The sequence below is a fragment of the Sebastes umbrosus genome, chromosome 11 (genome assembly GCF_015220745.1).
Source record: "Sebastes umbrosus isolate fSebUmb1 chromosome 11, fSebUmb1.pri, whole genome shotgun sequence".
Lineage (NCBI taxonomy): Eukaryota > Metazoa > Chordata > Actinopteri > Perciformes > Sebastidae > Sebastes > Sebastes umbrosus.
In genome coordinates this window covers 21,326,456-21,338,889 of record NC_051279.1, presented here as the reverse complement: position 1 = coordinate 21,338,889, position 12,434 = coordinate 21,326,456, and the positions used below count along the sequence as shown (strand labels likewise).

Here is a 12,434-nt window from a genome sequence, read left to right as displayed (position 1 = left end):
ACGTATGTACATACATGCACACATATCTCTACACTACAAACACTTTTTCTCTCGCTCTCGATCAACAGTCAAGCTTGCTCCCTCTCTGGCAGTCTATTTGTTTTAATTGTGAGGGATGTTAAAGTCTGCATTAGGTCTTACTGCACCTACTGATACCAAATCTATATGCAAAAAGGATTGTTCTCACTGGCTGACTGGGAAATATTAATATCCTTCTGTCTATCTGCCTGTTTGCTTAAGTCTCAATGGAAATTAGAGTGTATGGTATCAGCAGGCAGTTAATATGCGTGTTGTACCTTCCCCTCTTCCCTCAAACTACTTTGCTTTTCTGCTGCTGCTGCCTCCTCCTTCTAATAGTCCTTTGTGACAAATTTAGTCTGAAAACTTAAGGGCTCATTTTGGAATGACTTATTTCTAAATTTGGCATGACTTTACAAAAGTAAATCAGGTTATCATCAGTGAAAGCTCAATTTAAAATTACAATGAGAAAGTCACTTTCATAAACCTCAGTTTTGTTATTAACCTCAGAAAACGGTGAGCTAGCTTCTTCTATTTACAGTCATGCCAATACAATGTCAACAGTGACAAGTGAGGAAGACATTTCTATGAAGCAAAATATGAAGAGTTCAATTCCACAATCAGATATCAGCTCCACCGTTTAACACCTACTCTTACAACAAAGTGTGAGTGGTCTTTACAGATGTATGATAAGGATGCTTACATGTCTTGGCATTCAGTAGCACTGGTTCACTTTGTCCCGTAGGGTAAGAAGCCGTCACTTGAACACTGTACTCCGTCCCACTTAGTAGATTCAGAAGCAGCTTGGAGTTCACATCTTCACCCACTGTTGTCTCCGAAGCTGGTCCTGGAACTGAGAGAGACACACACACATGCATACATGAACACAGACAGGAAGGACAGAGGAAGACTGAGAATGAGAAGAAACACTGAGAAAACACATACTGCGCCAACGTTACCCAAGATAGCATTACATTTTCCAAACACATTAGTTAGTCCTCATCCTAAAAGTGTTTTTCTCATGTAGCTTCAGTTACATACAGAACCATAAAGGGTTGTGTTAGAATAACTTAAAGGGAAAATTTGGCAACTTTTTATGTGGATGTTCAAGTTTGCAGCTGCAAAATCTGTTGTTCTTCCTGCATTAGCTTGTATTTCTCTGGGTAGCCAGGGGGAGTACTCTAGATGCCGCTCAGAAACAGAACTTCCTTGTTCTCTTTGCTTGTATTGCAATTTCCAACCGTTTGTCGTTTCCAACAGCAAAAATGGCATCCCAAAATATGATGGATGTTATGGATGAGGATACATTTGACAGTGTTTTAGCTGACTCAGATATTCAGCCGTATTTATTCAAGCCGGAGTATACATAAGAAGACCTTTCTCAGGATCCCGAAGATAAAAACTGGAGAGACAACCAAGACCAGCAGGGCCGAGAGAGCAGATGACCAGTGAGTATTTTTGTCACCTAACACTATTGTAAGCCGTTTTGTTAAGTTGCCTCTTAGCGAAATGCTGAATGAATTTAAGTTAGGCTTTTATTGTGAAAGGTAAAAATGGAAGGAGTGAAGCTGTAATGCGCTGCCATTGACAATGTGTAAAATAAAGAGTTGTTGCCTCTGTGTTTTCATGTTATTACCTGCATAAGTAAACCCTCTGTTACACTGTTATGGCTGGGCGTCAGCGAATTGCGCGCAATGCATCCTAGTGGATGTAGGCACTGCCAGCGCAGCTCCATAAACAGAATAACTCAGCTTTCTCTGTCAATACAGCACGCATTGAGGAATTTATTGCTTCAATTGACTACATTGATTGGACATGGCCAATTTTCTCTTTAAGAGTCTGATCATACATTTTTTCTTATCACACTTATGATACTGAGACTAAATAACTCCACTCTGCAATACAAGAACAATGTCCTCTATTTCCATGTTTTCTACAGGGATCACCAGTTGGTGAGGACGGAGACTTTTTTGCCTGGGACATGCTGTTCCAGCCTCAAGCTTTTAACCTGATTCACTGTAGCCAACCAACAGTTGGAGACAGCGTTTTCAGCCAACTCATCGAGCTCACGTTAACACATGCTTAATTAGCTAGCTAGCTACAACTGATAAAATCTGCCAGTGAGTTGTTATTTCAGCCACCAAAATCATCAGTCGCCATGCCAGAAACGAGGAGCTGCTTCTGTCTACCTCTATCTGAAATCAAGAACTCATTGAACTGTGGTAAATCTGTGTCCAATATCACAATCTTTGCATACATATACACACACCTGCACAATTATACATGGATTGCACGCACTCATGCAGTGCCTCACGGAACAATGGAAATGTTTCCACATACACCTCTAGGCCACTGATAAACAAAGATATAATAACAACAAACTTCATTAGTGCAGCTTTTCCAAACAACTACTACAAATTGCTTTATAAAATAATAATCCTGCATAATAAAGGGATACATTTAAAAAAAGAAACAAAACCAATACAAGAAGAAAAATAATTCATATAAATAAAGGAGGAGCAGCAATTATCTTTACAACACACCACCACTGGAACAGTTTAAAAGGAAACAGACAGGTGTGTATATACAGTATATATACTGTATGTGTGTATGTGCGTGCATTTTATGTTTTTGCTACATTAAGTTGGTTTAAGTTTACATTAAGTAAATTGTAGCTGTATATCTCACTGTGTGTGTGTGTGTGTGGTGGGGGGGGGGCATTTGCACGCGCACACACACTTTTCTTCCATCCACACCAACATTGTCACAGTGAAAAGAGCAGCCTGGTGAAAATCATTTCCCTTCAACTTAATACATAAAATCTGATTAATGCAGCCTGTCTGCTTGAAGCTGGATCCTCAAAGACACAGTAATTGTGTTTAGATGACTTAAAACAGACATGGAAACTATAAAGACTGGAACCTTGTCTTGGAAGGATGAAACAATTAGCACTGGAGACGCAGTCGAACAGTGAAAATGATCTTTTGATGATGCTTCAAGACAATAAATAAATGAGGAAGGGTAATATTTTATTTCAGCTCTGGATCGCTGACGTTCTCCTTTAAGCCTCAAGCGTCTTGTTAAAAAGAAAAGCTAAGAAGTCGCTATGAGGAAAGCCAAAACACTTCAGCTACTACATGCCTGTCACAGGTTTGTTGCTGGTGGTCCTCCCGTAACAAGCAGATTAGTATGTTTGGACAAGCCTGTGTCCCGGGGCAAAGCACACACTAAATTTAAAAAATGCTCCCTTGCTTAATGACTAACAGCTGTCTAACTGTGCTTCAATGTGTGTGTGTGTGTGTGTGTGTGTAGTATACATTAAGGTGTACTTGTGTGAAATGGAAACACTGAGACTTTAATACACTTTCAAAAAACCATCACAAGAAAAATGACTTGAGGAAAATCTCCACAATCTCTACATTTTACAGGTCATCCCCAAGGGCTCATTTTGGGATTATTACTTGCTTATACAAATAATGCTAGGACAGCATTAGTGCCTGCCTCTGTGTGTGTGTGAGTGTGTGTGAGTTTGCGTGTATGTACCATAGATGGGCTGGTAGACGATCCTGTAACCCGCTGTAGGAGACTGAGGTGGGTCCCAGGTGACCCTGAGGCGGTTGTACCACTCCTCTGACACACGTATGTTTTCAGGAGACGAGAGGGGCACTGCCAAAACACAAACAAAAATCAGAATATGGAAATGCTTCTCAGAATTTGACTTTACGGTTAAGAAAAGTTATATTTACATTCAGTATTACCCACCAAAATGCATTGTGTCTAACAAAACGTGTCAAGTGCATTATCTTCATCATAAAATATTTACAAAGCCGATTTTTGTAAGTATTCACAATCATGCATTGTTAACATATTGCTTTTTTCTTTTTAAGGATACTGATTTTCTACAAAACCTTTTTTATTTCATTTAACAAAAGAAGACAAGCTCCTTCAATGTTTAAATGGTGTCTAAACACAAGCAGCAAGCAATAAAATAGTCTAAAATTGGCAAAATTATGATTTAAATCAGTCTTGAATATGTGAGGAAGAGTAGAGCTGAAACTAATTATTTGAATTATTGAATGAATCTGTTGATTATGTTATTGATTAATCATTTAATAGTTTGGTCTATAAAATGTCAGAAAAGAGTGAAAAATGTCTATCACAGATAGAAGTGACATTTTCAAATTCGTTATTTTGTCTGATGAAACGTTCATCACCCAAAGATATTCCCTTTACAATGATATAACAGGAATACAGAAAATATTTGTCAATTTTGATTAAAAAAAATATTTTAACAATTAATCCATTATCAAACAAGATGCTGAATACATTTCTGTCAACTAATTCACTCAAAAGGAGACCTTTAGTGCCAGCTTTTGGTACTTGACAGTTTTTAATTCGGCACTACAGACACATTTTGGTCATTAGAAAGTATCAAGGTTCAATATCCAGCCTTAATATAGCTTATGCATTTTGTTCCTTGTTGTTGTTCACAATTTAAAACCAGAATTACCGCCTCACGGTTGTATGCCCCCGCCAACCAGTCAAGTTTACATCCATGTCAGTCCAAAATGTCATCACTTCTTTATTTTATCCTGTTAAACATTTCTGTAAAATTGTCATGTACAGCATATGAATTCTTAAGTTATGGCCAAAATTGGATGTAAGGTCACAGTGACCCTGAACTTTGACCACCAAAATAATCAGTTCACCCTTGAGTCGAAGTGGACGTTTCTGCCAAATTTGAAGAAATTCCCTCAAGGTGTTCCTGAGATATCATGTTCACGAGAATGGTCTGAACCATAGACTCTATATATAGATGGATGACACGTCTCCACTTCCTCCCACTGTACAGAAGTGAAGCCAAAATATTCCTAATACAGAAGCTGCCATCTTGAGATTTTGACATCACTTAAAGCCAGAGTAGGTGCAGTAGTGATCGGCGGTGGAGCTTTGGTATCAAGGTCACCCGCCCGAACCAATCGAGAACCGAGCATGCGCAGCTCCCAATCATGACGTCTCACCCCTTTTTATAGCATCAAATAACTAACTAAAACCAAACGTATCAGAAAAATGAGTACTTGAACATGTGTGATAAGAGCTACCTAAAATTACAGAAACCATCTTTGGGAAAAAAATATTTGATGTGTACTTTGACTTTTTAGTTTGGCCGATGTCCCATCTACTAACATGGAGGAGGCGGGGTTTATGACCTATATTGCAGCCAGCCACCAGGGGGCGATCAGGATGTTTTGGCTTCACATTTGGGGAGCGGTCATATCATCCATCTTTATATACAGTCTATGGTCCAGACGGATGGACGGACAACCCGAAAACATAATATCTCCGGCCACGGCTATTTCCGGCCACAGCTATCGCCGGCGCGGAGGCATAAAAAAAACCTTGGCACGGCACTCTGTTTATAGTTTGTTGATATATGGTTTAATTATATTGTTTTCAAACAGTGAAATATAAATCATGGTAACATTATTTTTCTAAACAGTGATGGGATTGGTTGAATTTGAGTTATAACAGGGTTGTAAATTCCTACAGACCCTGATTTAGAGGAGAAGACCGTTTCCTTCTTCAGAATATAGAAAATCATGTCTTATTGTACATCGGGTATGCCTGGGCTCTGATTTATGACTAGGCTGCTTTCCAAGCTGAGAAGAGTTTTTTATTTGCAATATGGCAAGCTATAATATTACCCTCATCTAATATGATGACATATTCCGTCTGACATTTCAATTCTCTGAACAACGAGGAGACAATCACTACTGCTCATAAGAGGTAATCAAGAGAATGGTTGAGAAAATCAATTAGCGCCGCGCAAAATAATTTAATCGTCTCATTAATGAAAGGAGCTGCCGTAATTAGGAACGGCCTTCATTAAGACAATTAAGGACGCATCAGTATTTGTCATCGCTTTAATTCACGTTCTCCTTCAGGAACGTAAATGAACATGAAATTAATGCAATGCAAATGAACATTCTGCTCGCTGCAATAAAATTAATTTTCATTAGCTTTCAGTTTTGTCAAGGTGTTCTCCTAAACTGGGAGCTGCATCGTTGTATAATGAAAATGAGAAACCGAGAGTTGACCCTGGTAGTTAATAATTCAGAGGAGTGTGTGTAGGTGTGAGTGTGGGTGTGGGTGTGGGTGTTTGGGTGCGTGTTTGTGTGTGTTGGGTGTTTGTAAGTCTTACATGTGGCGCCCAGCGCAGAGACACTGACGCCGTCTTGTCCGTCGGAGTACACCGGTGTGACTGTCACTTTGTACTGCATGTCTGACAGTAAAGGCTGAAGCACTGCTCTCCTCTGACCACCAGGAACTAACACCTACACACACATACACACACACACACATACACACATATATATACACATTAAGGTCACATTTGACGGTGAAGTACAGGGAGCTGTAAAGCAATGATGAGGTCTGCTCACTTGGGACTAACCTGCACACAGCCAAACACACAAGAGGCATACAAATCAAAAACCCATATGCGTGTGTGTACACACACACACACCAGTATATATGCACCATATAGCAGACTACACACAGAATCCTTCTCTGCTGGCTTATAGGAACATTTGGAGGCAAAGATTAAGGCCAGGCTTAATTAGGTGAAACAGAAAGTGCTTGCAAAATGCGATGTATACCTTCAGGGATTTGAACCACAACTGTTCAAGAATTCTGCTCACTTTAGTTTAGTCAATAAAGTCAGTTGAGGCCAAGTGAGAGGCAAAAAGAGCTGAGAAAAAAAACATTAGGCTACTGCTGTGTTTCAATTTATAAGTGTTCAAGTCTTTCTCTGCAGCTCTCTTCAAGCTCAAAAAGTATGTCTTTGTATAAGGTATCTCTTTATCAAAAAATGTCAACCAAAGTGCCCTGCAAAAATTAAATTTGGTACACTGACACTAAGAAAAAGAAACATGATAAACCCGACGTTGCCATTTTATGATACGATTAAATTCGACACCTATTATCAGATGACGTTTGCTCAGTTGTCATGGAACTGTTGATGTCTAATCAAACATTTTTCTGAGCACTTTTAGGAAGTGTTAGACCTTTACAGTTCATTCATTCAACATCTGCGGTTTTGTGACAACTGAGCAAACTATCTACTGATGAAGACCATGAGATATGTGCAAAATAAAAGTCAACTTTCTCCGGCTTCTTATTTAATTAAATATTGTTTTAAACCAAAATATTATTTGTTATGCACATCAGAAAGGCTTCTAACGTTCATCTGTCTGTTCTTAACTAAATGTCTGCTTTCCAAAACAAGATTTTAACATAAACAACAGCAGAGAGATTAACTCTTCTTCATTGTGCTAACAGCACTGATCCCCAGCCAAATGTTAGTCTGTGTGTGTGTGTGTGTGTACGTGTGTGTGTCAGAGAGAGAGAGAGAGAGAGAAATGTGCGTTAAGGGAAGGCCAGGTAAATCTCTCAAAGCCAGTGAGATGGGAGGAGCTGTCCACTCTGACTGCGGTGCTGAATCACCTGCCAGTGTCAAAGCAGGAAGGCACAAACACACATTCAAACACACATTCAAACATGTTTAAATCCATAAATAAACACATAAACACACAACTAGCTTATGAAACAGAGTTATCCATGCTCTCTCTTGTGCCCTCTATCTGTCTCTCACACACATCCACATCAAAACACATCCAAACTTTCAGAACGAGGCGCGACCTGGAACAACCCTTATCTATCAGCCGGCGGACAGGTTTAAGCCTTTCTCCCATTTTGTTTAGCTGTTGTTTCTTTTTCCACCTCCCTTTGTTTCTTTTGCTCTTTTCTCTGCCGCCCTCCATCTCTGCTCCCAGTGAGGTAAATGGCTGCTGAAAAGATAATGAAATGTCTTCTGGCTTGGCCTGGCCTCTCCATCTTCTACTGCTCTGACACCACATTGGGAAATTAAAACAGGAGGCCGGGGAAGAGAGGGGAGCAAAGTAAGGGGAGGTGGCGAGAGAGAAGACAGGAGGGAGGGAAAACAGAGAGATAGAGGGACAGATGGAGAGAGAAAGTGTTTGTGTGTGTGTGTGTGTGTGTGTGTGTGTGTGTGCGTGCGTGTGTGTGTGTGTGTGTGTGTGTGTGTGTGTGTGTGTGTGCATCAGCGATCAGGGTCAGTACATGGCACTGAGCTCAAGGGCTCTTACCACAGATAGAGGAATCAGGACGGAGAGGCAGAGTGGACCGGGACTAAAAGTCTAATCAGTTTTTTGATTGGAGCAGATGACCCGACACTGACCGCTGCAGAGCCGTCCAGTTGGCTGAAGGTGTGAAATAACAAGGCTTTTCCTACGAATACAACTCCAGTGTTGTCTATTTCATATAATCTGTGTTCACAACTCACAAGGGCAGAAGTTTGTGTGTGTTTACAGTACGTGCATGTGTGTGAGAGCTACACTGCTCAAAGTGGCGGAGGAACATAAGGAGGGAGACTTTAGAAAGACAGGGATATAGAAATAGCTCATAGAAGAGAGAAATAAGTAAAATCAGAAAAAACTCACTGCACAAAACCATAGATCCACTACAGCAAATGTCCCTGACACCTCTATATCTGTACTTGATGATGTGTGAATGATAGATTTTTACAGTTACTTGATCAACTCACAGACTCCTCTTTGTGGTCGCCCCTGAGGCCGGCGTAGGAGACCCTGTAGCTTTCCACATGGGGGTCTTCCAGCTCCCATGATGCCTCTATGCTCTGGGTGGTCTCGTCACTCAGCAGAAGGTTTCTCACAGCCTGACGTGCCACTGTGACACCACATCACAAAGAACAGTTACTGACGGATTTATGATACATAAATTTACACAAGATCTTGGCTTAAGTTACGTTTTCTCCACACTTAATGTGGTTCAGTAAACTGTGGATTAGAAAAATGTCAGTCAAGATGCCAGTATGCTCAAAGAAAATCATAGCTGCAACTGTCAAACTGCCAACATGCTCAGACTGCTGTGATGTGCTGGATAATAAAGTTGCAGTGGCCCAGGTGGAGTTTCTACTTGGGAGTTTGAAACAAAACAAAGCGTTTCTGTTTCATCAATCTTGATAACGGCTTTATACCAAGTAGATGTGTTTTTAGGCCTATGCAGTCCTAGGTGGAGGGAGGAGTGCGAGGACTCCATACATAATGCAGCCTTAAACTACAAGCCTTGATTTTTAAAAACAAAAGGCGACTCGCTCTCTTTTAGCCGGTCACTTTAAGTTGTGATTGTCATAGCAGCACTCTGAGTTTTAAACAAAGCAGATGTGCCGTTTTTTAAGTTTCTAGGATAGTGAGCAGTGAATTAAATAAAGCAGACATGTTGCTTTTCTAAGCTTAAAGTGGAGAAGCTGCTCTGACTCGATTAGTTGTAGCTCGTTCCTCATACGAAATACAATCCAGATGGCCTCCGGGTCGCCTCTGAGATAATGAGGTTTGAACTATAGTCTGTGAGTGAAGTCAACTTGGTAAACACACTTATAAAAACACAATAGATCTTCCAAACTTTTTTCATAAGGTGAATCCTGCTGGAGAATGAAAGAGAATAGAGAATCAATGCTTCAGTTTTGCATTCATCGACCTCAGTCAGAACAGAGAGTGTGGAGCTTTTCTAAGCTCTCAGTGAGTGTTTACATCTTAACTGTTTTCTCTCAACCATGCACACACGACGTACTGAGCTATTCCTGAAAGCAGCTCCAGTACACTACCCTTATAACGCTGTCCTCCACACCGGTACCAGTCACTACCACTACGTAGGACAAGGGAACAGTGGATGTAGATACACAGCCTCTTTTATTTCCAAAAAACTCTGTTTCTTCGTCACTCCTGAAGTGAGATACTTTAGCTGCCGCCATTGTTTGTACGTCTGTTACGTCACTTGGCTGAAGCAGCGCCTGCGCAGATACAGTAGTTGGTGACGCTCAATAACCGGGTTAAGGTCTATACATGCAACAGTTTCGCAGTTTCTTTTGGAATACTCTAGCTAACATATTTGGTTTCTTATGAACTGGATATGGTGTTTAATTACTCAAACAAATAAACAGTATAATCAAAAACCCGATCATAAAAGGGTTATTCATCTCCATGTAAATGCACTCAGTAATTCTGGTTTTAACTAAGCAGAGTTTTGGGTTTGTTACTCTTTCATATTTCAAAGGCAGTACATTTTCTAGACAGATGCCTTGACTTGAGTTGTGATTAACCCCCTTAAAACTCAGACGGCCCGCCGGCGAGCCCGGCCTAGGTATATTGACAATAAGAGTGTTTATGAGCAGTTTCCAAGTGCTCGCCATCCAATCACTGAAAAATTGAATTCTTGCAGAAATCTCCAAATGTCAAAAGTTTTTGAAAGCAAATCACGGCATGGCTTTTTCTATGATGTTCCTCAAGGCCTCGGTGTCTTAATGTGATATTTTGGAGGGATTATTGATCATTTTTATCAATTCTCAAACAGAAAAAAATGGTTTAATTTAGCACCAAATCTTTGTAACAAATAGTATTAACCCAAAAATGACTGCAACAATTTATGAGACATAATAAAATGACCAATCACAAACTTATATCATCATGTTCTACGCTCTTATACACTTTCGCAATTTATTTTAAATGATTAATTAATTTAATAATTAATTTGTATTTCTTATTAATGACTAGAACAACTTGACACACAGTGCTGAGCTGCATCTCAAATTACATCTGGCCAGCCTCTCTGCAAGGATACTTTTAGTTTAGCCTGCTGGCCACTGGACACATGCAAGCAAAATTGTTTAAAGCAAAGCTCTAAAGGTTTTGACATTACGAAAATACAGTATACATTTCATGGTACAATTTTAATCTAACATGACATGCCCAATCGTGTCACATCTTTTCAAGTTAGTGTTTGTATCTTATTATACATGTACAACACTGACTGTGATGCTTTGGAGACTTTCACTCCTGACATTTTGGAATTTTACACAAAAGCAATTAGGACATTTCTTACCTGCGGTTGTGGTAGGAGCAATCGTTGTTGTCTCTGCCACTGGGGAAACACAGAGAGCAAAAATCAGATAATAGGATAGAACCTCTCATCAACAAACTCTCTGTATCAATAACTAAGGTAATTAGACAGAAATACATAACAAATCATCGACGTGAAAATAGATTTTCTTCTTCTGAGATGTGCTGCGACAAACAAATCAATGCATATGGGCTCATGCAGAGCCCCGCTTTGAGCTCAGAAATGCTAATTTTAGGATCCTAAAAGGCAGATGTGATTGGACTGGTGTGTTGTTCTCAGCAGAGAGTGGCACTTTGGTGTAGAAGGTTAGTAAGGTCACAACATCAGTGCAACCAAGAGGATTTTATTTGATGAAATTACACTTCTCTTTCTCTTATCACTGGAAAAGTTTTAATATTTTGACTTTTGTTGAGTTTTGTATTTATTAGAGTTAGTAACACAACAGCCATACATTTTGCCAATCAAACAGTCTTACATCACTTACATGTGGTCTCTATAACAGAGACGGTGTCGCTCTCTGATTCATCTTTGAATATAGCCGTCAACATAACTTCGTACTCAGTCAAGGGACTCAGACCGTTCAGGATGTATCTGTTATCACTTCCAATCAAGACCACCTACAGAAGAGAAACACACATAAAAGTCTTAGACTCATATTACGGTTGACTTCCAACAATATCTCTTTTCCAAAAAAAACAACTTCTCAAAGATGTTGGCTGATATTTTCAAAAATATGCTGCTGCTGTTTTATAACCTATTATCAACAGTTCATTTTGGTCAAAACGTTATGTAAGACAGTTGTCAGTTAGTCGTCATGTCACACTTTCATCCAGAGTTTTAATCTGAGTTGTGTCCAATGATAATATTGCAAGTACCAGTATATGTGGTACCAACTGAACTTAATTGGGCATTAATGAAAAAAAAGTAATAAAAAAAGTTAAACTTAATAAGTGCTTCCCATTTTGTCATGTTGTGTTTCACAATGTGCTGTCAACATTTAAGTCACCTTCTTGTGTTTTGTACTTTCATGTGTTGTTCCTATGTTTGTAAGAGGAAGAGTTTCCTAAGTTACCCTCAAGATGTGATCAAATTTGGGGCCTTACCCAACAGTCTGACATGATTATTTATACTTTAAGTACAACAGCAGACTTTCAAAACCAAGGTCACCGCTGCATTTTAGTAGAGAGAACTGCTGAAAACATAAAACAACAAATCGCCTCGGTGCTCGTAATTTCAGGCAAGAAAACAGCAGGAAATGGCGGTGCATATTTTCTGCTATACTTGTATGTGGGTTTGAGTACAATACTGTGTAAATTACGCATCGTAGAAATTTGTTTAATCATCATGTAAATGTACTTACTATACTCTGTTATGTAAAAAAACAACATTTCAATAAGGCCACTCTAGGTCATAAAAAT

At 39.5% G+C, this 12,434-nt stretch overlaps 1 protein-coding gene across 3 annotated transcripts in view; it reads right to left on the bottom strand.

Moving 5' to 3' along the window:
• col14a1a (collagen, type XIV, alpha 1a) overlaps nucleotides 1–12,434 on the bottom strand; it is a 150,482-nt gene that overhangs the window by 82,720 nt on the left and 55,328 nt on the right. For all 3 annotated transcript variants that reach the window (XM_037785871.1, XM_037785872.1, XM_037785873.1), the window contains exons 17-22: nucleotides 11,501–11,633; nucleotides 10,999–11,037; nucleotides 8,645–8,787; nucleotides 6,221–6,353; nucleotides 3,562–3,684; nucleotides 722–871 (exon numbers count right to left, since the gene is read on the bottom strand). In XM_037785871.1, coding sequence (XP_037641799.1) covers nucleotides 722–871; nucleotides 3,562–3,684; nucleotides 6,221–6,353; nucleotides 8,645–8,787; nucleotides 10,999–11,037; nucleotides 11,501–11,633 — 721 coding nt within the window. The remainder of the gene's footprint in view (nucleotides 1–721; nucleotides 872–3,561; nucleotides 3,685–6,220; nucleotides 6,354–8,644; nucleotides 8,788–10,998; nucleotides 11,038–11,500; nucleotides 11,634–12,434) is intronic.